The sequence below is a fragment of the Hippopotamus amphibius genome, chromosome 9, assembly GCF_030028045.1.
Source record: "Hippopotamus amphibius kiboko isolate mHipAmp2 chromosome 9, mHipAmp2.hap2, whole genome shotgun sequence".
NCBI lineage: Eukaryota > Metazoa > Chordata > Mammalia > Artiodactyla > Hippopotamidae > Hippopotamus > Hippopotamus amphibius.
Window position 1 is genome coordinate 26261965 of NC_080194.1, and position 27405 is coordinate 26289369.

The window sequence follows — 27405 nt, forward strand, 5'->3', positions numbered from 1 at the left end:
TTTTCGCGTAGCTCCCATCCTAAGGCAGCGTCAGAGGTGCAGGTAGAAGAGGTTTGAGGAGCATGAAGGCTGTGTCTCAGAAAAGCGAGTCTCTAAGAAAATCAAGCAGTGGCAGGATACCTGGGATTAGGGAGAGTGTGGTGGTGGATTGGCTGGTGAGACCAGGCTCAAAGCATGGCTGGCTGAGTTTGGGTTCTGGGGATACCGTCTGAATGGCCCCCAGGCTGTAGGAGCCTGTTGTTCTGCATATGTTCACGGTTAGATTTCTGTCCCTGGTGCTGAAGGTATCGATGTTTGCAACATGAGGGGAAAGAAAAGGAAAGTTAGAGAAAGGATGACTTGCAAGTTTGGATTAGGTAAGCTTTCTCAATTTTTGTAAATAAGAAAAAAATTGAATAATCAGCATATGATCACTTGAAATAAAATCTGGATACGGAAGTCTATTCAGGACTCTTCAACGTGTTAGATCATTTTACTTCTCAGAATCTGTAATAAGAAAAGAACCAAACACGAAAACCAAAGTTTTTATCCAAGGAAGAAGGTTCTTGGTTTATCTAGGAATTTGTGATTTATAGAGTCACTCAATTCCTGTGCTCTAACAGACGCAAACCCCTTTTATTAAAGACACTGTTTCCCTCCATAAGAAGTAACATGGTGGGACTTCCCTGGTGGTCCAGTGGTTAGGACTCAGCGATGTTACTGCCGTGGGCCGCAGTTCAATCCCCGGTGGGGGACTAAAATCCCACAAGCCAGGCAGCACGACCGAAAAAAAAAAAGATGTAACCTGCTGCTGGCTCCCTTCTGCTGGGAAGGGTCCGGGAGGGCACATGGCTTCTTCTCAAGGACCTGCCACATACCCAGCGCAACACAAAACCTCCTGACAGTAATCCTGGTGTTGTCCCTGTGCCTCCATTTCCTGACATGCGTGTTCCTGGGAACCTGCCTGAGGCAGGGGATACAGAGTGGAGGGAAGCCGCGCTGGCGGCGGGGCGCGGACAGATGTTGGCTCACAGATGGGTCGGGAGGTGCCGCTGAGAAACGAACAGAAGATCAGGGTGGCAGTTGCTGGAGCAGATGTCAGGATCCCGTCCTCCCCAGGCTGTGTCCCTGTCCCCACGCAGACCCCACTGAGGACAGGCTGAGGGGACTAGACCCCAGGGCCGAGAAGGGGACAGGACACAATTGCCAGGGAGTGAGAAGGCCAGGACTCGGAAGGACCTAGAAATAGCTCCAGTGTAAGCAGAGGGGCCTGGAGAGGGAAGCAGGTCTGATTAGGGGAAGGGGTGGAGCAGGGGGTCTGTCCTGTACGACAATGAGATTGCGTCCACGACACCCAACACCCAGGCCCAGACTCGCCTTCACGTGGGTGTCCAGCCATCACCCCTGGGGAACATACAGGCTGTCCTTACACCAAAGAACAACACACAGTTTTCAACAGTCTCTTAAGCATTTATTAGATGTGCTGCCTTCTGTGGACAGAGAACCACCCGCTCAGTGTCGCTGCCCGTGGGGGCTCACAGCCCCGTCTGCAGAGCAGAGTGAGAGGCAGCTCAGTACTTGCTGGGCAGGCCGGCGGGTCTGAAGTGATTGGGGTCCTTGCCGCTCCGGCCCCATTCATTGGCGGCCTGGTCGGCCCTCGAGTCCTCCCGTCCGTGGCCACTGCTTCCAGGCTTGAACAAGTCTGTGACTCTCTGAGCATTCTCTCTGGCATCGCTGGGATGGAGGAGGGCAGGTAGGGGGTTCATCCAGGGCTGAGGAACAACAGCCCCGCCCTCCCCATCTCTCTTTCCAGGGGATCAGTGACTCTGAGAGGAGCCAGGAAACAGGAGCTAAAAGCCTGAGGCTGCCTGGGCGCAGCCCACCTCAGCCCTGCGGGTCCCCTTACGCCGAGTGAACAGCACCCATGGGGGAGGCTTGGGAATCATCTGTCCCTCCAGCCTTGCTCTGCCCTTCAGCCAGCAGACCCCACGCTGGGCACAGAGGGGGAGGGTGGATAAGAGGAGGAGGGGCCACAGCCGGACAGGAAAGTTCTCCAGGGCATGGCCCCTCCAGGCTCTCCAAGGCAGCCAAGCTCTCACACGCATCCCTGCATCCCCAGGGCCCCTGGTACCTGATCACTTTGGCAGCCCAGGCGCCCCCAGGGCCCCTTTGGGCAGCGTCATAGTTGCCCCGGGCATGGAAGTACTTGTCTGAATCTTTGTAGTTGGCTTCTCTCATGTCAGAGTAGGCTCTCCACATGTCTTTAGCCCCTAGGAAGGAAAAAAAAATGATGAGATGAACGTGATGATGTCTTGGCAAAATAGAGAAATAAAACATTTTCCTCCCACTGATTCCAGACTTCAGCCTTTGAGTAAGCCCTTGGAGATTATTACATTGCCTTGAAATAAATATTCCTTTACTTCTCACTTCCCTGGGTTAATATTATGAGAACCATATTTGGTTCAAGTTTTATTCTGTTTATTCCATGCTAGGTCTGTTGGTACTTTGTTTTTGGTTGTGTGTCATGTGTATGAAAAAGAGGTGAGATGCTCTTTTAGGGACGTTTGGGTGTACCATGAACCTCTACCTGGAAAGATACAGGAAACCTTCTGACCAGAGCTTGAGAACAAAGGCGATCCTGAGGAAGGCTGTGAACATAGGCTGCTCCCAACCTAGTCAAGGGGAGAAATGCATCCCTGTGGACAAAGCGAGGACAACTCGGTCCTGAGTACATCTGCATGTCCAGGGCATATTTGGCAGCTGGGCAACTGTCAGAATTCTATCAGCAGGTGATAAAGGTGAGTTTCCTAAGAGAGCTTTGAAGAAACGGGGTAATCAGATGCAGAAACAGGGCAGCTGACCCACCAGCTCTAAAGTTCAGTGTCCTCGCCAATAAAATGGAGGAGTACTGCCTCCCTCACAGTGGTTACGCAGAAGGACTGAGGAAATACAGGTGAAAGGTCTAGAACACTGTGGGTGCTCAGTGCACTCTCACCTCTCTGGTCCTCAGGAAGAGTGGGACAGGGACAGATAAAGGGACTCAAGCAGGATGAAGATGAGGGAGTTATGGACAGAAAAACTTACCCAAGATAGAATAAAATGGCAAAGATGTAAAAGATTAGCTCGTTAAGGAAAAGAGAAAAATCTAATGCAGATTGTAAGCATAGTTTATGTAACATCTCCATGAAATAGCTTATCTTCATTGTAAGTATTAATTGTTTCTGGTGCTTAGAAACACAGTTTTGTTGTGGGGTATGAGATTCTCAGTATAGCTATTCACTCTGAGTTCCAGATTTAAATAGATCCCTGGAGTCCAGACTTGCTTAATAAATATTTCCAAAATGCCTGACACAGTTTTCACTTGGGGTGCAAACCAGAGGTAGCGGTTCTCAATATTTATTGTATGCAAAAATCGACAGGCGTGCTTGAGAACATCAAGGCCAGATTTGCAGTCTCAGCCCAGGGACTGTGATTCAGGGGAGGAGTGTGTGTGTGGACCCAGGCTCGTGAGTTCCACAAAAGCACCCCAGGCCACGGGTGATGCTCATGCAAGTGGCCCTAGAAGAGCCCTTGAGAAACACTGACCTAAGAGATGAAAAGACATCTTTATCTGGGTCTGTGAGAATTTAGATAGAATTAATAGCAGACTCTTAAAACAATGAACTCAAAAAGTATCACAGAAAAGAAAAACAGAAAACAATTGTGTAAAATAAACATAGTTTTGCCACATTACTCTGGCTAGTGAGGTATGTATCTCTTGCTGTCGGTTTCCGGCCAGGTCTCAGCCTCCGTAGAACCGTCGTCAAGGTAACTCATTGGGCCAGTTATTGTGGGGCGAGGGGCTCTATCAAGGTGCCTTCCAAGGGCGCCGCATCCCCACTATTTGCCATTTGCTCAGATCCAGAGCAGGACACGTGTTCACACATCCCTCACTCTCCCACGTGTACTGTTGTCTGAGAGGCAGTGTAAGTACTCCAGTTATTGGAAGGTCAGGGGAGTCAGCATCCTAGGTTAAATGCTGCTCTGCTGGAGGACTTTGTTAGGTGTCTTAATCTCCCGGTGCCTCAGTTTCTCTGTTAAGGGATAAGGGCACCTACATTGCAGGACGAGAGGACTAAAACAGGGCGAAAGCAAGTTTACTCACATATTCAAGGCTCTTAGAACAGTGCCTAGCAGGTATGAAAAGCTCAGTTATTCTGATTAAAATCATTAAGTGGTTGGGGAGCATGAACACTCCCCGCCCATTTAATGCGCGCACTTCTTGGTGCCTGAGACTTGGGAATGAGCCGTCCCTGGGTGCCCACAAGGGGGCGGCAGAGCCATACTTGTCTTTAGGGAACATGCTCCCCTGAGCCCAGATCCCTTCCTCACTGCTGCTGAAGTTGGGGCCCAACTCTATGTGACCTCTGGCTTGGAGATCCCCACAGGAGGGTGCAACGCTGGCCAGAAAAGCCTGGGGAAGTGCTCCCGTGAAAACCAAGCTCCCTTTCTGCCCTCTTGTGGTCTTGCCCCTGTGGGGATGTGGCCTCTGCGGAGGTGAGTCCTGGGGGCAGCAAAGGCAGCCTCCCCCGACCCATCTTTGGTCCTTACCTTGACCAGCTTCCCTGAGGAATGTTCCCCGTCTCTGGCTGCTGACGCCCAGGATCAGGAAGCAGAAAATGATGCCTGTAGAAAGCTTCATCCTGCTGCAGAGAGATGAGCAGACACAACCAAGGATGACAGCTCTGGGTGGTTTTGTTTCATTGTTTTTTTGTTTTTTTGTTTTTTTTTGTAATGTTGCTACACCTTTGCTGTCCGAAAATAAATCCCACTGAATTTTATCTCAATAGATGATAAATAGAGGATGATAGATAGATGCTAGATAGAGAGATATAGATAGTTAGATACATAGATGTGTTACAGAGGATCCTGTTCTCATTTCGGAGTGTCTTATTGGAATTCCAGTGATTTCCTGTATGAAGGATTGCAATGGGCTTTTAGTGTACGCCACCTTCCAGTCCAGTCATCACCTATCAGCCCCGAAACCCAACTGCACAGCATATTTCTGAAAGGCATTAGGAGTTGGTGCACTGTACCTCTCTGTCATAGGACATGAGGTACACAAAGCACAAGTATTTGCGGACCACCTGCTCCACGCACCACTGACTTCACACAGAAGAAGCACTGAAGTCCTTACCCCCAAAGTATTCACAGCTGGTGAAGTCTTGTCAGAATAGTAGATTCAGGGAGGAAGCAGAGAGCTGGGCTACAGCACAAGAATGCTGGTGAAGAGAGAGTCTCCAAAGAGGAACAGTGTTGTAAAGTTCTAGCATCTCACCTTTGGCCGTGCCTTCCTGCTGAGACTCCCAATGAAGCTGAGCTGCCTGTGCTGCCTGCCTGGGAGACCCGACTTGTGCTTTATATACTGACGCTCGGCTAGTACAGCAAATGAGAAGACAGGTTTGAATTAAGAAAATAAAAAAAAAAAAAAAAAGAAAGAAAGATCTGGGAAATCCCTCTGCCAGAACACAGCATCCAAAACAGCTTGGTTATTCCTCATGCAGGTCCAACTTTCCTAGATTGTGCAATCTGGCAGCTTTCAGGAGTGTAGCATGTTGAGGTTTTTCTGTCTGTTTCCCGTCTCACTCCTGGTGGGGAAAGGTGTTTTTCCCACACAATAATGTAGTGACATTTGCTATGAAGGGTAATCCATATTAGAGAAAGAGAGCTGACCTCCTAAGCAATGTGAGGATACAGGGCAAGAGGAAGAGCAGACCGGGTCCATTGCAAGGGACAGCTCAGGAGGAAGTTGGGACCCCAGGGTACAGGAGTCGACAAAGAGGGAGATAGAAACCCAAGAAAATCAAACTTCTGGCTCCCACGCGGGGTGACCTCAGCATTGGCAGAGGGTGTCTTCCAGACTCAGGTGTATTCATGATCAGATGCTACTGAAGGTCATAACGGTAGGGTATATTTGGAGGTCACTGTAATCCAGAAATGTTGACGTACAGTGCAGAAATTTTCTACAGCGTTGTGTTAGAAATGACACATCATAGAAATGATCAGGAAATGGCCAACTGCCTGTTAAATGATCTGAATATAGGACTTCAGAAGGATGCAAAGAAAGCTGGAATTTAGCCCCAGAATGCTGGGAGGGTACAATGTCAGAGAAGAGCTGTTTCAACCGAACTCGCTTTACTCTGTGAGCTGGCTGAGACTGTCTTGGGAAGAAACTGTGTGCAGGTGCTCTCAGGAGGATGGAGGTCATGGCCCACTCACCTGCCCCAGCGTTGCCCCTTCATCCAGCAAGGAAACGTTAAAAGGCATTGGATTTCCCTATAGAATCAAGGATGATGCATGTGTAATATGGCAGAGAGAGTGGGGGCTCCAGAGGACATCAGAACTGATCCTTCTGATAATGGAAGCCTGGCTGGAGCCTGAGGACAGCATGAGGGCAATAAGGCCCAGCCCAGGGAGCACCACCTCAGGATTTTCACCTGGAGAGTTTACAGGAGGATAGGAATGTGAGCCGTGCATTGGAGACACAAGGAAGTGATCTCCAAGACACATGGAAGCAAACCCCGGAGACTTGAGAGCTGAGATGTCAGAAGATGATAAGTCACAGTCAGGAAGGATGTGGACCTGTGCTCAACTAGTCACCCCAAGAAGAATGAGGATGAAGAACTTCCCATTTGTTAGAAGACTTGGGGAGAGATGAATAGGACATTGGAAAGAAGACCCTTGTCCCAGGAGGAAGCAAATCAGGTGAGGATTACACCAGTGTCTGGGAGCCGTTGCCTTAGGTTAGAGCCTGTTGAAATTAGGATGGTGCCTTCTTTGGGGTCTGGGTCATATTTCATTTCTTGTAGGTGTACTGAGATGACCATGTAGGGCAGATAACTGTCCAAAGGATTTCTTTGTCCCTCTGCTTCTTATCCAGGGCAAAGCTAAGCAACATCCAAATATTCCTGACACAATTTCCTTGGGAAAGGTGGGGTTCCCTGTGGTCCGGGTGGTCCAGGTGCCTGGGCTGGCTTGCCTGACTTGGTCCCACGAGTCCGCATGGTGGGGAGAAGGGGCCGTCATCCACCATCCACAGCCACTGGCCCTGGGCGTGCATGTGGGGCTTCTCCACAGTGGATGGCTGTGCTGTCCACATCCCTTCTCCTACTTTCCTCGGGGCAGAAACCATGGGCCAGTGATCACATCCTGTTACAATTCTTTTATTCCCTTTGGAGCCATTCATTGCTAGAATTCCACTCCCCACTGTCTGATGTCATTCCAGTCATTTCTTCTTTGATAGAATCTTTAGGGAGAAAGCAAGTACAATTTCTGGACACCAAGTCAAGCATTGCAGGATTTCCTCCTTTGTTACTTCAGGTACTCTGTCTTCCTGGCAGGGACTCAGAGTACCTGGCAGGGCCATGCTTGGAACAATAGACAGTAGTGGCAGTCACCCGTTTTCAGTTTTTTCTCCTGCCCAAGAAAGCCATCCTGTCATGGCGATATCAGAATCTTCAGGCCTTGAGGGGATTTCCCAAAAGTCTCCCCTGAGTCCTGAGTCTGGTTTATAGAGACAGTCTCTGTTAGCGCCTGTTGTCCCAGGTTAATTGTTAATAGTGAGTGACAAGTAGCAGATAGTTTTACTTAGGAAGGTGACCTGGTTTACATATTAGATTAGATGATACCCTTCTAAAACAAGAGATGGGCAATACAAGAAAACAGTAGTCCCATTTCACTTACATGTGTGCAAAAAGTTCAAAACACAGCATAGTGTTATCAAACCACATATGAGCGTTAAAAATGCCTCATAATTGAGTGTGGTTTATTCTTTTTTTGGGGGGGGGTTATTCATTTAAAAAAATTTTTTTTAAGAACTTTTATTGAAATACAGTTGACGTACAATATGCTGCATATATTTACAAGACCAGTGCTCTAAGCACTGAGCTATGGAGCCAACTGCATATATTTAAAGTGTAGAATTTGAAGTTCTTTTTCTTATTAGTACTGTAGGTATGGCAATCCAAATCTCCCAGTTCATTCCGAGCTCCCGCCTCCCCGCTTTCCCCACTTGGTGTCCATATGTTTGTTCTCTACATCTGTCTCCAGATGCAAACCGGTTGATTTACACCATTTTTCTATAGTCCACATATATGTGTTAATATACGATATTTGCTTTTCTCTTTCTGACCCACTTCACTCTGTATGACAGTCTCTAGGTCCATCCATGTCTCTACAAATGTCCCAATTTAATTCCTTTTTATGGCTGAGTAATATCCCATTGTATATATGTACCACATCTTTTTTATCCATTTATCTGTTGATGAACATTTAGGTTGCTTCCATGTCCTGGCTATTGTAAGTAGTGCTGCAGTGAACATTGGAGTACATGTGTCTTTTTGAATGATGGTGTTCTCTGGGTATATGCCCAGCAGTGGGATTGCTGGGTCATATGGTAACTCTATTTTCAGCTTTGCAAGGAACCTCCATACTGTTCTCCACAGTGGCTGTATCAATTTACATTTCCACCAACAGTGCAAGAGCATTCCCTTTTCTCCACACCCTCTCCAGCAATTCCTGTTTGTCGATTTTCTGATGATGCCCATTCTAACCGGTGGGAGGTGATACCTCATTGTAGTTTTGATCTGCCTTTCTCTAATGCTTAGTGATGCTGAGCAGCTTTTCATGTGCCTCTTGGCCATCCGTATGTCTTTGGAGAAATGCCTATTTAGGTCTTCTGCCCATTTTTTGATTGGGTTTGTTTTTCTGATATTGAGCTGGATGAACTGTTTATATATTTTGGAGAGTAATCCTTTGCCTGTTGATTTGTTTGCAAATATTTTCTCCCATTCTGAGGGTTGTGTTTTCGTCTTGCGTATACTTTCCTTTGCTGTGCAGAAGCTTTGAAGTTTCCTTATGTCCCACTTATTTATTTTTGTTTGTATTTCCATTACTCTAGGGGATGGATCACAAAGGATCTTGCTGTGATTTATGTCGAAGAGTGTTCTTCCTACGTTTTCCTCTAGGGGTTTTATGGTGTCTGGCCTTACATGTAGGTCTTTAATGCATTTTGAGTTTATCTTTGTGTATGGTGTTAGGGAGTGTTCTAATTTCATTCTTTTACATGTCGCTGTGCAGTTTTCCCAGCACCACTTATTGAAGAGGCTGCCTCTTCTCCATTGTATATCCTTGCCTCCTTTGTCATAGATTACTTGACCATAGTTTATCTCTGGGCTTTCTATCCTGTTCCATTGATCTATATTTCTGTTTTTGTGCCAATAGCATTGTCTAGATCACTGTAGCCTTCTAGTATAGTTTGAGGTCAGGAAGCCTGATTCCACCAACTCCATCTTTCCTTCTCAAGATTGCTTTGGCTATTCGGGGTCTTTTGTGTTTCCATACAAATCGTAACATTTCTTGTTCTAGTTCTGTGAAAAATGCCATTGGTGATTTGATTGGGATTGCATTGAATCTGTAAATTGCTTTGGGTAGTATAGCCTTTTCCCCAATGTTGATTCTTCCAATCCAAGAACATGGTATATCCCTCCATCTGTTTGTGTCTTCTTTGATTTCTTTCATTAGTGTTATAGTTTTCTGAGTACAGGTTTTTCCCTCCTTAGTTCGGTTTATTGCTAGGTATTTGATTCCTTTTGTTGCAGTGGTGAATGGGATTGTTTCCTTAATTTCTCTTTCTGATCCTTCACTGTTAGTGTATAGAAATGCAAGAGATTTCTGTGTGTTAATTGTGTATCCTGCGACTTTCGCAGATTCATTGATTAGCTCAAGTAGTTTTCTGGTGGCATCTTTAGGATTTTCTATGTATAGTATCATGTCATCTGCAAACAGTGACAGTTTTACTGCTTTTTCTCCAATTTGGATTCCTTGTATTTCTTTTTCTTCTCTGATTGCTGCAGCAAGGACTTCCAAAAGTATGTGGAATAGTGGCGGCGAGAGTGGACATCCTTGTCTTGTTCCTGATCTTAGAGGGAACTGTTGCTTGTCTGTAAAGCTTTTGATTTCTCCGTCGAATCTGAATGAGATCCTTGCTGGGTAGAGGATTCTTGGTTGTCGGTTCTTCCCTTTCATCACTTTAAAATTATCATGCCACTCCCTTGTGGCTTGCAGAGTTTCTGCTGAGAAATCAACTGTTACCCTTATAGGAGTTTCCTTGTATACTCTTTGTCATTTTTCCCTTGTTGCTTTTAATAACTTTTGTCTGTTTTTATTTTTTGCCAGTTTGACTACTATGTGTCTTGGCATGTTTCTCCTTGGGTTTATCCTGCTGGGACTCTCTGCACTTCCTGGATTTGAGTAGCTATTTCCTTTCCCATGTTAGGGAAGTTTTCAACTGTAATCTCTTCCGGTATTTTCTCAGGTCCTTTTTCTCTCTCTTCTCCTTCTGGGACCCCTATAATGCGAATGTTCGTGTGTTTAATGTTGTGCCAGAGGCCTCTTAGGCTGTCTTCAGTTCTTTTCATTCTTTTTTCTTTACTCTTTTCCACACCAGTGATTATCACCATTCTGTCTTCCAGGTCGCTTATTCGCCTTTCTGCCTCAGTCAATCTGCTGTTGGTTCCTTCTAGTGTATTTTTCATTTCAGTTATTGTGTTGCATATCTCTGTTTGTTTGTTCTTTAATTCTTCTAGGTCTTTGGTAAATGTTTCTTGCATCTTTTCAGTCTTTGCATCCAGTCTTTCTTCAACATCCTTGATATCTTCACCATCATTATTCTGAATTCTTTTTCTGGAAGGGTGCCTATCTCCTCTTCATTTTGTTGTTTTTCTGGTGTTTGATCTTGTCCCTTCATCTGGTAGAAACTCCTCTGCCCTTTCATTTTCTGTATCTTTCTGTGGCTGTGGTTTTCAGTTCCACAGAACGAAATACTGCTGAAACTGCTTGATACTGCTGTCTGCCCTCTTGTGGAGGAAGCCATTTAAGGGTTCCTTTGTGCCTCCTGATGGGAGGTACTGCTGTTGGGTTGGGCTGGGTGAGTGGAGTTCAGTAAAACTTTAATCCGTTTTGGTGGGAGGAGCTCAGTAAAACTTTAATCTGTTTGTCTGCCAATGGGTGGGGCTGTGTTCCCACCCTGTTACTTATTTGGGCTGAGGCTCCCCAGCACTGGAGCTTACAGGCTCTTTGGTGGGACTAATGGTGGACTCTGGGAGGGCTCACACCAATGAGCACTTCCCAGAACCCCTGCCACCAGTGTCCCTGTCCCCTCGGTGAGCCACAGTTGCCCCCCACCTCTGCAGGCAACCCTCCAACGCCAACAGGTAGGTCTGGTTCAGTCTCCTGTGGGGTCACTGTTCCTTCCCCCGGGTCCTGGTGAGCACACTATTTTTTGTGTGCCACCCAAGAGTGGAGTCTCTGTTTCTCCCCGTCCTGTGATCCTGTGGTGGTCCTTCAGTCGAATCCCGCTGGCTTTGAAGGTCTGATTCTCTGGGGATTCCTCCTCCCGTTGCCAGACCCCCAGGTTGGGAAGCCTGACGTGGGGCTCAGAACCCTCACTTTAGTTGGTGGACTTCTGCAGTATAACTTTCTCTAGTTTGTGTGTCACCCACCCAGCATTTATGGGATCTGATTTTATTGCGATTGCACCCCTCCTACCATCTCATTGCGGCTTCTTATTTGTCTCTGGATGTGGAGTGTCTTTTCTGGTGAGTTCCAGTGTCTTTCTGTCGGTGAGTATTCAGCAGTTAGTTGTAATTCCGGTGCTCTTGCAAGCGGGAGTGAGTGCATGTTCTCCTACTCCGCCATCTTGAACTGTCTCTCAATTGTGTTTTATTCTTGGAATTCAAAAATTGGTCAACATTATGAGTGCAATCAGTGTAATTCATCATGTTACTAGCCCAAAGGAGAAAAATAATAGTCTCTCAATTGATCAAAAAAGGAGAGTTTGATAAAGCTGAAGGCATATTTATGTTGTTTTAAAAAATTAAATCCTTTAAAAAAGAGTCACAGATGTATAAAACAAACTTATGGTTTATGCGGAGAAGGCAGGGTGGTGAGAGGGGTGAATTGGGAGACTGGGATCAACAAATACACACTCCTGTATATGAAATAGATAACTAATAGGGATCTACTGTACATCAGAGGGAACTCTACTCAAAACTCTTTAATGACCTATATGGGAAAAGAATCTAAAAAAGAGTAGATATATATATATATATATATATATGTAAAATTGATACAAATTGCTTACAGCAGAAACTAACACAATATTGTAAATCAACTCTAATCTAATAAAAAGTTTTAGGGAGAAAAAATCTTTTCGAAAACTACGTTTCAAAGAAAACTTTCTTAATTTCATAACATTAAAATGAAGTAAAATTAAAATCAAATTATTTTCATAAAATTAACATATTATACAATGGAAAAACTTTTAACCCATCGCTTTAAGGGTCAAGGAATGAGCAAAGAATGCCCACTCTCGCCACTATTGTGTAACACAGTTCTGGAAGCTCTGGCCAATGTCGCGGAAAATGAAAAGAAAGAAGAGATAGAAGGATTGGACAGGGAGAGATAAAAAACTGTCATCCTGTTAGTGAGTATAATCATCAACCCTCCAAAACCACAAAATCAACAAACTATTAGATTTAATAGGGGACTTTAATAAGATTGCCCAACACTTGATCCAAAAACCAACAGATTTCTCCATAGTAGAAATACCCAAATAGGAAATATGACTAAAGTTAATAAACTATTCATAGTAGTAGTAGCATAAGTACAAAATTCTTAGGGTTACTTTCACCAGTAATACACAGAACCACAAAGGAGAAGATTTAAAACCTTTAATAAACACTGTAAAAGATGATTCAAACAAACGGAGAGATGTTCTTGGCTCACTGATGGGATGGCTTAATATTGCAAAGATGTCATTCTGACCCCAACTTAATCTACAAATTTCATGCAATCTTAATGAAAATTGCAGTTGAATTTTTGAGGAACAGAAGAAAATTACTGTAAAATTCATATAGAGAAATAAAAGTCCTTGCGTACAAAAGTCATCCTCAAACAAGGCAAGTATTAAGGAGAGGCACTCACCATTCGAGGTGTTCAGACACACAGCAAAGTACAGTAATAAAAAGAGTAGTATTTGCTCAACAAAAGATACATTGACCAATGGGACAAAATGGAGAGGGCAGGGTTAGGGCCACATGGATAGGACGTTAGTATGTGCTCAAGGAGACATCAGAAAGCATTGAAGACAGCATGGCTTAATAGTTTTGGAAGAAGAAAACTAAAACCGGGTCCTTACCTAATACACATACAAGTAATGACTCTAGGAGGTAAAACTATAAAGTTAATAAAAAATACTATCAAAGAATATGTTTGTGGTCTAGAGATGGCGTAGAAATTATTAGAATGTCAAAGGCACAAACCAAAAGTCAGGAAATGGTGAATTTGATTACATCAACAATAAGAACTTAGTTGCAGATAGAAAATGGGAAAAGGATTAATATTTTAAATATGGCAAGGGATTAATATTTTAAATATGGCAAGGGATTAATATTTTAAATATGCAAGGAACTTCTATGAGTCAATAAGGAAAAGACAGCAACCCCAACAGAAAAATGGGTGAAAGGTGTGCAAAAACAGTTTGCAGAAAACACACAATAAAAAAGAAGCTCACAAAGAGATGCACAAATTATTAGTAACAAAAAAACCACAAATACAACCACAGGCACTCATGTTATATACATTAGCGCAGAAAGCATAACATCTGCATCATGCCATGTGAATCAAAGGAGTGATACTGCTGGTGTGCATATCCTTCGTTTCCCAGTGAAGTGTCACACTGCTGTCCGGGAGGGCAGCCCAGCCCACATGCCCTCCTGCAGTTTTGAGGATGTGTATAGCTCAGTGCGCTTGCCTTGGCATGACCCAGCTATCCGCTTTTCCACTCTAACAGCTTCCATCAAAAAAGAGTATTGTTTCAAAAACATAGATTAATGTCTAAAAGATAAATAAAACATTACAGGGTTGATTTCACAGGACATAGTGACAATCTCTGATGTCTTGTTTTAAAAAATTCCTTTGTTAGAAATAACTTCTGTAAATACAGTTTAAAAATTTTTCATGAATACCCTTTTTATTATCTTATCCTATTCCTTCATCTGCAGGAGAAGGGGGAATACTTTCTCTTTCTTAATTTGGGGACTTTTTTTTCACCAGAAATGAGTAGGACCTATGGTTTTCAAGGCCAAGTGGTAGAAACAGAGGGTTGAACCCTGAAAGAGATGCAGTCCTGAGAGAAGTAGAAATCATACGGAAAAGAAAAAGTCAGGATAGGATTGGTAACAGATGAAAAATGGAAATGAAGTTTACTGACATCCTTCCCTTTATTTATTTATTTATTTATTTATTTATTTATTTATTTATTTTCTGGAAGATATTTCTTTTTTTAAAGAACTTTTATTGAGATACAGTTAACAGACAATAAACAGCATATATTTAGAGTGTACAATTTGGTATCGCAGTCTCCCAATTCATTCCCCCCCAACCCTCCCTGCTTTCCCAACTTGGTGTCCATGTGTTTGTTCTCTACACCTGTGTCTCTATTTCTGCCTTGCATTTCCTCTTTCATAGTTATTAGCATTTGCCTTATTTATTGAGGTGCTCCTATATTGGGTGCATATATATTTATAATTGTTATCTCCTCTTCTTGGATGGATCCCTTGATCTTTATGTAATGTCCTTTCTTGTCTCTTGTAACATTTGTTATTTTAAAATCTATTTTATCTGATATGAGTATCGCTACTCCAGCTTTCTTTTGATTTTCATTTGCATGGAAAATCTTTTTCCATCCCCTCACTTTCAGTCTGTATGTGTCCCTAGGTCTGAAGTGGGTCTCTTGTAGACAACATATATATGGGTCTTGTTTTTGTATCCATTTAGCCAGTCTGTGTCTTTTGGTTGGTGCATTTAGTCCATTTACATTCAAGGTAATTATCGATATGTATGTTCCTATTACCATTTTCTTAATTGTTTTGTGTTTGTTTTTGTAGGTCCTTTTCTTCTCTTCTGTTTCCCGCTTAGAGAAGTTCCTTTAGCATTTGTTGTAGGGCTGGTTTGGTCGTGCTGAATTCTCTTAGCTGTTGCTTGTCTGTAAAGCTTTTGATTTCTCCCTCGAATCTGAATGAGATCCTTGCTGGGTAGAGTATTCTTGGTTGTAGGTTCTTCTCTTTCATCACTTGAAATATATCATGCCACTCCCTTCTGGCTTGTAGAGTTTCTGCTGAGAAATCAGCTGTTAACCTGATGGGGGTTCCCTTGTATGTTATTTGTCGTTTTTCCCTTGTTGCTTTTAATAACTTTTCTCTGTCTTTAATTTTTGTCAATTTGACTACTATATGTCTTAGCGTGTTTCTCCTTGGATTTATCTTGCTTGGGACTCTGTGCTTCCTGGACTTGAGTAGCTGTTTCCTTTCCCATGTTAGGGAAGTTTTCAACTATAATCTCTTCCAATATTTTCTGGGGTCCTTTCTCTCTCTCTTCTCCTTCTGGGACCCCTATAATGCGAATGTTGGCGCGTTTAACATTGTCCCAGAGGATTCTTAGGCTGCCTTCAGTTCTTTTCATTCTTTTTTCTTTATTCTTTTCTGCATCAGTGATTATCACCATTCTGTCTTCCATGTCAGTTATTCGCCTTACTGTCTCAGTTAATCTGCTATTGGTTCCTTCTAGTGTATTTTTCATTTCAGTTATTGTGTTGCATATCTGTTTGTTTGCTCTTTAATTCTTCTAGGTCTTTGGTGAGCTTTTCAATCTTTGCATCCAGTCTTTTTTTAAAGTCCTGGATCATCTTCACCATCATTATTCTGAATTCTTTTTCTGGAAGGGTGCCTATCTCCTCTTCATTTAGTTGTTTTTCTGGTGTTTTATCCTGTCCCTTCATCGGGCACAAAGTCCTCTGCTTTTTCATTTTCTCTGTCTTCCTCTGGCTCCGGTTTTCCGTTCAAGATGAAATACGACTGATACTGCTTGATACTGCTGTCTGCCCTCTTGTGGAGGAAGCTATCTAGCCTTCCCCTTTTATTTTCCATTACAAGCTTTTACTTGGGATTATGACACCTTTATGAACTTTTATCTTATCAAAATCTTTGTTAGTTTAGGTGCATTATTTACGTGTATGTATGTGTTTGCACATTTAGTGTTGTTGTGGGGTGTGTGTGTGTGTGTGTAAAGAGAGAGAGGCATATACAGGTCAGCTATATGACAAAGGACATTTGCTGTTTATCCTTATCTCATCCTGGAATTCCTGTGAGGATAGAAACTGGGTTGCTGGTTTTCTTCTCCATTATCCTCAGCACCTGGCAAGATACCTCTATGTAGTCAGGCTTGATGCATCTCAGTGGATGAACATCTTCCCTGAAGAAAATTGAAAAAGAGAAAGTCAGTATAGAGATGAAAATAAAAGCAATACTAATTTCATCAGCCTTTACAAGGTGGGGAGGGGCAGGAAGAACCTCTGTAGACACTTCGTGTTTCCAATCTATTATCTGCGTGCATGCAGACGTACGAACACATGAACAAAAACAGGGGATATAATACTATCATTTGAGGTTCTGCTTTTTACTCCACAGCTTATCATAATCATTTTTGCATGTTACTACCATTACCTGCCACAAAGCCAGTGGCGAAGCTGAAATTCAGATCCAGTCTGTGAGGACTGAGCATTTGGATTCTTAGCCATAGGTTATAGAGTTGACCCCTGAACTTGGCAGCTATTCTAGTGCATAAACAAAGAAATGTACAATGTGTTTCAATTCAATTCTCTTAAGTACTGATTAGCATAATAATACCTCTCCAGTGGAATGTACCCCCATGAGAGCACTGATCTTGGCTCCATCCCAGATTCCCAGGGCCCAGCACAGGTCCTGCCACATACTGGGGAGATCACTCAATGGGTGTTGAATAGTGAATAGAAGGGTGAACGAGTTCTGCAGGCATCTTGACTGGAAGGGTAAATTGAGGTTTTTAGAGACTCTGTGTTACACTATTTTGGCCAGTCCCAAGTCCACCTTGCAGAGAGTAAAGGAAGATCTCAGTGCACTGGCTCCCTCCCAGGTCAGATGGTTCAGGAAGTAGGCCCGCTGGCCAGCCTGAGTTCTTGTCCAATTGCCCACCTCTTTCAGGAAACATATGAGTGGGTCATTGATGGGAGATTTTGCAAACATGTTTTAAACAGAGTGGCTTGAGAGAACTCTATATGTAATAAATGTGTGTGGAAACTGAACACACTGTTCTCACAGAGGACGTGGGTCTCCTTTCCCATACTTAGAGATTTCAAAAAGCAAACCTGGGAAACTAGAGAATTGTGAAATGGCTCCATTTGCACCCAAGAGTGAAAAACAGGCTGTTGAGTGATGCTTCTTTTCCATCACCCACAGCTGAGGACATAGTGGCTCCAAGTACCGCATGTCCTAGAGAGGGCATCCAGGAAGCAGAGCCAGCCCTCATGAGCACCCAAGGCTGATGACGAGGCAGCAGTGCTGGCCTCTGCAATCAACACCTCCCTGTCCCGTTCTGCCTCTGGTCCATGCAGGAGATGCCTGAGGAGAGGGAGTGGGGACACAGCAGTGCTGTCAGTCTCATGGGGAGTGCAGTATTTGTGGAGAGAGGTGATTTCCTCAAATGGGATCAGGGTGCCAAGAAAAACGAAACATGCCCGTTCAGTTCTCAGCTGGGTGCATGCTCAGCTCAAACACTGCCAGCTCATTCTGATGCCCCATCAGAGCAGAGGGCCATGTGGTGAGGATGTTCTTGAGAGAGCTGACACGTGCAGGAGCTGGCAAATATTCTGGGGATTTCTAAAGGATGGAGCACCCATGCCAGTAGAGTTTGAAGAGGCAGTGGTGGAGAGTGACTAGGATGGAGTTGGGGTGAGCTCTTTCCCATCTGCCATCTCTGCAGGAAAGGAAGAGGGCCTCAGTCACTCTGGGGGGTCCAGTGGAATCCATTGGAAAGACCACTGAGGTTAGAGTAAAGGCACTGCTGGCCCAGGTGAGGCGATACCTCAGCTAGGGAGGGAGCTTGGAACATGGACCTTCACCAGGACCAGTTACAGATAACCTGCTCCTGTCTGGGGAGGTCCTCCACGGATGAGGGGCTGCTGTGAAGCTGAACTTCACCCCAGGGGCACCCCCATCACACTTGGTGATTGATCATAGCTCAAAGCTTATTATTTTTTTTTCTCAGTAAATCTAGTGAGAGAGAGAGATACTTGCATAGGTTTAAATTTAAATCTCCTATGTCATGTTGCTAAGACACACATTTCTTGATTATGTATTTCTTAAATTAGAACACATTTTACATTTGCTAATGACCAGGCAGCACTCATGAAATGGTTGTCATTGCTTTAGGATTAATTTTGTGTATACTTACCTTTTTTGTTTATACTCAAGGGTGAGGTAATATTAAAATCTGTGTCTCAGTTTAAAAGAACTCTTTCAAAAAGTGTAAAATAAAAATTCAGAGTGATAAGAAGACACTATATCTGATTTAAATGGCTCCATTTTTCTTGATGGTGTATAAATAGGAACACATCTTTCAGTCTAGGGACCTTAGAGTCAGAGAAATGCAGTGTGTCCTTTCCCCCCTGTAGTCTCACAGAGTGTTCTCGGCAAACTTGCCCCTCTGATTGTAGGCTCAGTACGTTGCAAATGCAAAATACTTATTCCTTTCCTTCAAGATATCTCATCAGCTACCACAATGACTAATAGGTAATTTGCTCATGGGATTCCTCATTTTCGTTTCTATGAGAGAATGTGCAAAGTAGCATCAGAGAAAATTAAATATTTTCTATGATGACATAAAATTATATCATTTTGGCTGGTGTCTTAGTATAATATTGGTAGAGATTTAGCTGTGGACTCAGAGTAACTCAACATGATATTCTGTGGATCCAAACCCGTATCAAACATCCATAGTTTCTAGAGCTCCCAAACCCAGCTCCCAGTTCTGTCCACGTCTGAACGATACCTCTTCTCAGACTTCATTCATTCATTTCAACAAATATTTATAAAGCAACTACTATTTGTGAGGCACTGTGACAGGCACTGTGGATACAAGGATGACATATAACAGGAAAGACATGCCTTTGGCCTTGGGTTTCCTACCTACTTGCTCTAAAGACAGACAAGAAAACAGGCAAACACACTGGAGTGTGACGAGTTCTGGGGACAGTCACCTAAAACAAGGTCAGGTACAACTTGATTCCCGCAGGTCCCTGTCATCCATCTCATATGTGCTGCGTCCCCTGACCCCACTCTCTTCACCCTCATCCCTTTCTCAGAGCAAGAGAGGGTTCTGCTCCCCTGGGGATTCCCCATCCTTGTTTCCGATTGACTCTCCTATTATTCCTTCTTCTTTAATGTCTTCTTCTTCCTTAGCTCCTTCCTGTTCCTCATATCCAGTCTGACCTTCTTTGGAAGAAAACCTTTCTTTTATAAGTAAAATAATAAATTAAGTCAATTACTCCTTTATTCATTTTAAAAAGGCATTTGTTGAAATTCCATTATGTGCCAGGTACTGGATAGTTAGGTATAAACAAGAAAGTAATGGTCACGTCTCTCAGTGATTTGATAATACAAGGGAGGAAGATGGTCCAAAAGAAAATCCAAACAAAACTCAGAAGAATAAACCAAAAACTTGGTGAAAGAATTCAACACGTTGAAATTGGTAAAAAGTAAAGAATAACCAGAGTAGGTCAGCAAGGATGATCAGGAAGGCCTCTCTCAAGAAAGAGTGAGTTCAGGAGAGCCCCACAGGTGAGACATGCCCAGCCATGTGAAGAGAAAGCAGAGGAGTGTTCTGAGTAGAGCAAGTGTCACCTGCACAGGTCCTGTGCCAGATGAAAGCTGGGCTTGGTGGTGGTACTGGAGAGTGGGGAGCTTGGGAGGGTGTGGCATGAGATGCTGCTGGAGGGTGGCAGGGACAGAGCCCACTGGATTATAGTCTGAGGGAAATGGGAATCCACTGACGGACTTTAAGCAGGAGAGAGGCATGATGTGAGTGTAGTTTCTTGCAGTTTATTCCTGTCATCAGGCTGAATTATCAATAAGGCCCCTTTCCACCATGGAAAGTGACTTGGTTTAGATGATAAACTATAAAAGCAACTTAAGCAGAGGGCGAAGCCATGACGATGGGGAGACTAGTTAGACAGCTGTGGCAGGATCCCAGGTGAGAAGGGGTGTGGCCAGGAGTGTGGAGGTGCACGTGAGACCAAGCCGATGGACGAGAGGTGAATTTTGGAAGTAGACTCACAGGACTTGCTAGTGGATTGGACGTGGGGGTGAAGGGAAGGGAAGCATCAGGCACATTCCCAGTGTCCGGGGTGAGCGGCCGAGGGAACAGCCCTGTCCGTTGCTGACCTGGAGGGGCCTGGGGGTCAAGAGTTCCAGAGGGAGATGAGGGTTCCCTTAGGGACACGCAGAGTGTGCGATTTCTGGAAGCCTTCCCGTCAGAGGTGTCAGGAGGCCAATCAGATCTACAAGCATGGAGCTGGGAAACCAGGTTCTGAGGGGGAGACGTAAGTTTCAGAGCCATCAGCATGTAGATACTATTTGCTCCCAGAAAGGGTGGAGGGGACCACTGTACTGAGTGTGGCTCAGAGGCCTCCTGATGCAGGAGAGAAACATGTCAACTGTCTTGGCAACATGGACATCAGTGGTGACCAGAGCTGTTTTGCTGAGTGGTGGGGACAGAGGTCAGGCGGGTGGGGGTTCAAGTGTGAGTCAGAAGTGAGGAGTCAGAAAGTGCAGACGGGCAGACGTTCAACAAGTTTGACTATGAAGAGGAAGAGGAAAACATGCAGCAGTGAAGAGTGATGTGGAGGGAAGTCAGGGTTTTCAATGTGGTATTTGTTGGGGAAGCAGTTACTGAGGGTCTGGACTCTGCGAGGCGCTGCTCATATGATGAGAACAGGCTGTAGTGGGCCCGTAGCCAGGGAAGCATCTCCCCAGTGCACGTGCTCTCATGCCGGGGGTGCGTGAAGGAGAGAGAGTCCCCACCTCTGACCTCTCGTCTTGACAGCACATCACTCGGCTCTACTGGAGTCAGACCCACCAGCCTGCATTCCTGCCTGGGTACCTAGTGCCCGTGTCACCTTGAACAAGGTCCTAAGCACTTACCTCTAAACCTCATTTCTTCCACTGAGAACTGCAGAGACACCCTCTGGGGTTAGATCAAATAAAGCATGCACAGTATAGACACGTGCAATTAAAGCAAACGGCAGCTTCTATAATTACTATTCCCTAGCCTCCCACCCCCCAGCAGAGTTTGCATCACATCAGTTTGTGCTTCTGTGGAGGCTCTTATTGTGCTGTGTCTATCGATACATCTGACTTCCTCTCTAGAACTGAAAGTGGTGATTTACCTGAACTAAAAGATAGACTACAGATAAGGAAAACAAGTGATTTCTTAGGTACGGTGAGCTGGGACTGGTTAACAGTTAAGTCGGGGTAGGCCCTTGTGTTGATGAGAAGTGACTGGAGTCAAAGATGGCAGTTTCCAGGACAAGGGTTGTGGGACCGGGCTTCCCGAAGCAATGCGCCTTCTTGATGTGGAAAGAGGTTCCTGTTGAACAAGGCTTGGAAAGAGATGAGGTCAAGGTGGAAGTGACTGAGGGTGGAGAGTCTGGACGCAGAGGGGCTTGAAACAGCAACAAAATACTGGGGAGGCTTGGACAGGAGCAGAGGCAGAAGTGGGGGTGGGGCTGCCCAGGGCTTGTGCCAGAGTCACGCCCCCAGGCACTGGGGAGCGCAGCGTGGTGGCCAGCGCTCTGCCAGCTCAGGCTCACTCAGGAGGAGAAACCGGGGTCCTGAGAGAGGCAGGGCTCAGTGGGGCCATGTGAGCACAGGGAATGGGTACAGGGCAGCTGGGTCCCTGGGACCCTACAGTCACAAGCTCACCCTCCTCAGAGCTTTTACCTTCCACGGGGAGCCAGGTTGCCATTCTTCCCCGAGAGTCTGTCTCCGAGATTCCAGTTTCCATCAATATATTCAGCTTCACAAACATTTCTTGGGCAGCTCTGTGTGCCTGTCTCAGTTTCTGGGGTGACAAAGCTCAGTGACACTGTCCTTGTTAAGGGGGAAACTGTGTGGCTCAGGGCCTAGTCCTATGAGGATTTCATGTCCCAAAACTCCCGAGGCTGTGTCCCTGCCCCCACACAGACCCCCTGAGGACAGACTGAGGGGACTAGACCCCAGGGCCGAGAAGGGGACAGGACACAATTGCCAGGGAGTGAGGAGGCCAGGGCACAGAAGGACCTGGAAATAGCTCCAGTGTAAGCAGAGCGGCCTGGAGAGGGAAGCAGGTCTGATTAGGGGAGGGGGTGGAGCGGGGGGTCTGTCCTATATGACAATGAGATTGCGTCCATGACACCCAACACCCAGGCACAGACTTGGCCTTCACGTGGGTGTCCAGCCATCACCCCTGGGGAGCAAACAGGCTGTGCTTACACCAAAGAACAACACACAGTTTTCCACATTCAGTCTCTTAAGCATTTATTAGATGTGCTGCCTTCTGTGGACAGAGAACCACTAGCTCAGTGTCGCTGCCCGTGGGGGCTCACAGCCCCGTCTGCTGAGCAGAGTGAGAGGCAGCTCAGTACTTGCTGGGCAGGCCGGCGGGTCTGTAGTGATTGGGGTCCTTGCCGCTCCGGCCCCATTCATCGGCAGCCTGGTCGGCCCTCGAGTCCTCCCGTCCGTGGCCACTGCTTCCAGGCTTGAACAAGTCTGTGACTCTCTGAGCATCCTCTCTGGCATCGCTGGGATGGAGGAGGGCAGGTAGGGGGTGAATCCAGGGCTGAGGAACCACAGCCCCACCCTCCCCATCTCTCCTCTTTCCAGGGGATCAGTGACTCTGAGAGGAGCCAGGAAAGAGGGGCTAAAAGCCTGAGGCTGCCTGGGCTCAGCCCACCTCAGCCCTGCGGGTCCTCTTATGCTGGGTGAACAGCACCCATGGGGGAGGCTTGGGAATCATCTGTCCCTCCAGCCTTGCTCTGCCCTTCAGCCACTCAGACCCCACGCTGGGCACAGAGGGGGAGGGTGGATAAGAGGAGGAGGGGCCACAGCCGGACAGGAAAGTCCTCCAGGGCTTGGCCCCTCCAGGCTGTCCCAGGCAGCCAAGCTCTCACATCCATCCCTGCACCCCCAGGGCTCCTGGTACCTGATCACTGTAGCAGCCTGGGTGCTCCTACGTCCTCTTCGGGCGATGTTATACACAAGCTGGCCGAGTAGGATCTTGTCTGCATGTTTGTTTACAGCGTCTAATAAGTCAGTAGTGACTCTCCCCAGGTCTTTAGCCCCAGGAAGGAAAGCACAGGGAGAAAGGATTATCAGGTGGACTGAAAACTGTGACACGCCTCAAAGAAGAATCAAGGAATGAAACATCTTCCACTGATTCAGTCTTCTCCTGTGGTCATAGCACCACACTTGCCGTAGGTTGAGAAGAGCACTCCTTGTGCCCAGTTGCCTGCTCCTGCTAACTCGAATAATAGTCACTGGAGCGGGGGGGGGCACAGCTGTGTTGGCCCTGGTTGTCTGACGCCTGGGATGCTCTCTCTGTGCTCCATCTCACTTAGGGCTCCATGTGATATGTTTCAACAGAGAATGGAACTATCATTATAGGACAGGATTCCTCAATGTCATACCAGTGAAATTTCGGGCCAGATAATTCTTTTGTTCAGGGCTGTCCTGGGTATTGTAACAGGTTTAACAGCCTCCCTGACCTCTACCCATTAATCGGCAATCTATTCCTCAATGTGACAACCCAAACTGTTTCCAAACATTGCCAAATATCTCCAGGACACAAAATTGCCCTTGGTCCAGAACCACTGTTATAGAGGAAGCTTCATGTGATAAGATCCAGGGGACCTGGGTGAGTGAGGAGGTGACACAGAAGACAGATTCTGAGAAGGGGCAGACACACAGCACCTCTGCCCTGATGCCTAAGAAATGTATTCCTGCCACGTGAATGCACTAATTGTGACTTCATTCCCCTACCTCAGGCGCACGACTGACATCTGGAGAACTTGCTAGTGGACGGCACTGATGGTGTGGGCTGTTTGAGGAAGCAAGCCCTAGAGCAGCGGGTGTTTTCCTCAGCCTGCCTGCACTTTCCACTCAGCTGGGGAGACACTGAAAGGCCCATGGGACCTCACACCCCAGGCCCGTTACCTCTCACTCTCTGCGGTGGGTCTCAGGCGTCCATAGTTTCCATTGCTCCCCAGCTGAATCCAACGTGCAGCTGGCACTGGTCAGCCCGCAGCTTTAGGAAGTGGTGCTGGGACAAGTCTCCCTGGCCAGAGCTTTGCTCTCATGCACAGCTGGGTTCAAACCATGATCCTGTCACCTGCCGACTGGCACTTAGTCCCTGGGTAATTGACTTGGCTGCTCTAAGCCTCGGTTTTCTCCCCTTCAGGTGGGAGAAGGCGCCTTCTTCATGGAAGTATGCTGCAGGTAAGCAGGTGAGTAACAGTCCCAGCCTGCCCAGAACTGCCCCCTTCTTTTCCTGGAACTGCCCTAGTTAGCGCTGAAAGTGTCCTGGAGAACTCCTCAGACCCGGGCAAAGCTGGAGAGTTGGTCACCCTGAATTGCGTGTAAAGGCCGAGTTCCTAGTGGAGGCTTGATATATGTTGCTAGATTGCCCCCACACACATTTATTTTTTTGTCAGTTAAAAGACTAGAGAAGGGTAGGAAACAGACTAAACCAGGGACAATGTCACTGAGTATAGGAAGCGCCAGCAAGAGCTAAGCTGACGGTCTCTGAATTATCCACTTAGGAAATGGAGGGAAGGAAGAGAGAGAGGAAGGAAGGAAGGAGGGAAGGAAGGAGGGAGAGAAGCAGAGAAGGGGAATAGATGGATAGCTTTCATGCTACTTCCTGCAGTAGGTCTGAGGGAAATGCTGTACCATTTCAAGACTTATTTTGTGTCTTCCGGTCACACTTACATGTCAGCTGGGAATGATGATTGATCTCTCTCTGCTACCTGACTGACATAAATCCTGTGCTTTTCAATCTGCCTGAAAAAAAGCTCCCCAAACATCTGGCACATTCTTCCACATAGGACAGCACCACACAGGACAACAGCTCCAACCCTAAAGAGTCTTCAGGGTGAATCCTAGAGGCCCATGGGTGCCATCTCCCCTCCACCTGCCTTACCTTCGTAAGCCTGAGTAAAGAAGGAATACCATTGGCTACTGACTCCGAGCACCAAGGAGCAGAGAAGGAGGCCTGTGAAAAGCTTCATTGTGCTGAAAGGAGAGGAGAGGGTCAGGAAGATACAGACAAGCCTTACATACCCACTTTGGCATTTGTATGTAAGGAGAGCCTGGCTGTTCATTTCCACTTGTTCTCATCAGACTCTCAGTGGTCCATCTGGGGAACATTGCAGCAGGACCTCACACGGAGCCACTAGCCCTCAATTGTGAACCCACCAGCCCTGAACCCAGGTCTGTCTACGAGGCCACCAGTTGGCTTTGGTGGAGGAAGAGGGCAGGTGGACCAAGTTGTGTCTTGCCTAAGCAGCCTGTAAGTAACCAAAAAGCATTTCCCATGCACCAGTGTGCCAGCACTGGACCTCATACAGGACAAATGCAAGAGAGAAGAATTATCAGTGTTTTCAAAGAAATCACTCCTTGGAGTAGGTTCTCACCTGATCCCCTGTGGAGCAAAGCTGCTGGTCCCTGCCTGCTGGGGAGAGGTGGCTGTATTTATACTGAGCCATCCCTGCTGGGGTCATGGGGTGAGAAGAAAGCTGGACTGGTGCCGGGGGAGAGTCCCTGCAGGTCATTTTCCCTACAAAACTGCAAAGGGTAACTTACTGGACACCACTAGCTGTCCTGATTCACAGGTCATTTTCCTCGTTGTGCAACCCTGAGAAAATAGGTAGGTCTGCTCTGTCTGGTGGTCACTGTTAAGGGTGGAGGGGCTGAGGCTGGGGCCACCTGGACTGTGGAGAAGAGGGTGTGCAGCTCCAGGAAGGAGGCCCCAGGCTGCTGGAAGGGATGTGGTTACAGGATGCTCCTCCAGCCTGGACCTTGCTTTCCCCAGGGTAATCCCAGCTAGGCCCGACAGCAAATGTGTCAGAAATTAAAGCCTTTGAACTCATGTGTAAAGCCCTTGAGCTTCAAAGCTGACAGGCCACCCCACCGAATCTGGTGGGCCCCTGAGCAGCTTCCACCACTCTCTGTGTCTGTCCTGTGCTCTCAGCTCCAGGGCACAGAAAGCCTCTCAGCCTCTCAGCTATGCATTTCATAATGGTCCGCACCTATTAATGACAAAGAAAAAAAAAAAGAGGTATAGTAAAATAATAAGAGAAGCTTTGTGACTTGTTAAAAGTCAAATACCAATAATCTATAGCACCATTTCTCACAGTGTGCTCTAGGGAACCCTTTCATGGGCCCTCAGAATGTATCTTGGGGATTCCCAGGGGTCTGCAGACCACTCTTTGAGAACCACTGCTTTCAACTTCAGGCAGATAAAATTTAATTAAAAAAAAAAATCTAACAAAACAGGAAAACAAAATCAGGACAAAAATAAATTCTACATAGAAATTAATAGAGAAAATAAGTCTCTCAATCCCTTACAGAAATTCTACAATATCAGCGAGCTATGTAAGTGAAGTCTTGAGTGGTAACGAATGAAAGGACTGTTAGGATTCTTGTACATTTTGCCTAAAAGAGGTTATTTTTCTTATGAGGCAATATTCTAACACCGTATTAAATTTTCAAATACACATGGTCATGCTAGTTTTGCTCTCTGCCCAATCCCCACTCAGCCCCAAGAGTTTCTTGAGCTCCAGAACTATATATTCTTTATAATGGAAACCGATGCTTGGCACGTAGTAGGTGTTCCACAGATGTTTGCTTTAGTGAGTGAATGTATTTATCAATCAATCTAGAAACAATATGAGTATTTAAAATTAAAACTGTATTCAAGCTAGTTGTAATAAGAAGCTAACATATCATTTTCTACAGAGGAAGATGTATTTAAAGCAATCACCTAAATGTTTATCTGAACTGAGTTCTTAAAGTATTGCCATTTAAAGGAAATTTTGACAACATCAAAAAAACCCAACAAAAAACAACAACAACCCTTTCAGGGGAGTCTCTGAGATCAAAACTATTTTGACAATAACACTAAGATATTCTTCTCCTTTTCCATTCTCATTTTTTGAGCGTACTGCATATGAAATGTTCATTGATATGGTTTTAGATTTCTACATTGCAACTGACCTTTAAGAAACTACCACTTGTGAAGTTTGCTGTCAAATCAAAGAATTGCCTGAATTATCTCAAAATGCTCTCCCCTTTTCCACCTCCATATCTGTGTGACATTGAACTTTTTTCATATACTTCAACCCAAATAATGTACTGCCACAGATTGAGTGTAAGGTCAAACATGAGAATCCAGCTATCTTCTATTCGGCCAGACATTTAA

The 27405-nt window shown here is 45.6% G+C and overlaps 1 protein-coding gene across 4 annotated transcripts; it reads right to left on the reverse strand.

Annotated features, from left to right (window-relative positions):
- Window positions 1-1438: 1438 nt before the first annotated feature.
- Window positions 1439-25637, reverse strand: LOC130860434 (serum amyloid A-2 protein-like). Of its 4 annotated transcripts, none has more exons than XM_057748641.1 (4): window positions 13003-13012; window positions 4570-4664; window positions 2111-2249; window positions 1439-1713 (listed from the first exon to the last, which is right to left on the reverse strand). In XM_057748641.1, the coding sequence occupies exons 2-4, from the start codon at window positions 4658-4660 to the stop codon at window positions 1551-1553; spliced, it is 393 nt and encodes a 130-aa protein (XP_057604624.1). In that variant the 5' UTR covers window positions 4661-4664; window positions 13003-13012; the 3' UTR covers window positions 1439-1550. The 4 variants fall into 4 exon arrangements, with proteins under 4 accessions (XP_057604624.1, XP_057604626.1, XP_057604625.1 ...); XM_057748642.1 differs by lacking the exons at window positions 1439-1713; window positions 2111-2249; window positions 4570-4664; window positions 13003-13012 and adding exons at window positions 22457-22729; window positions 23131-23260; window positions 25126-25217; window positions 25619-25637; XM_057748643.1 differs by lacking the exons at window positions 4570-4664; window positions 13003-13012 and adding an exon at window positions 25126-25527 and having other exon boundaries at window positions 1551-1713.
- Window positions 25638-27405: the final 1768 nt, after the last annotated feature.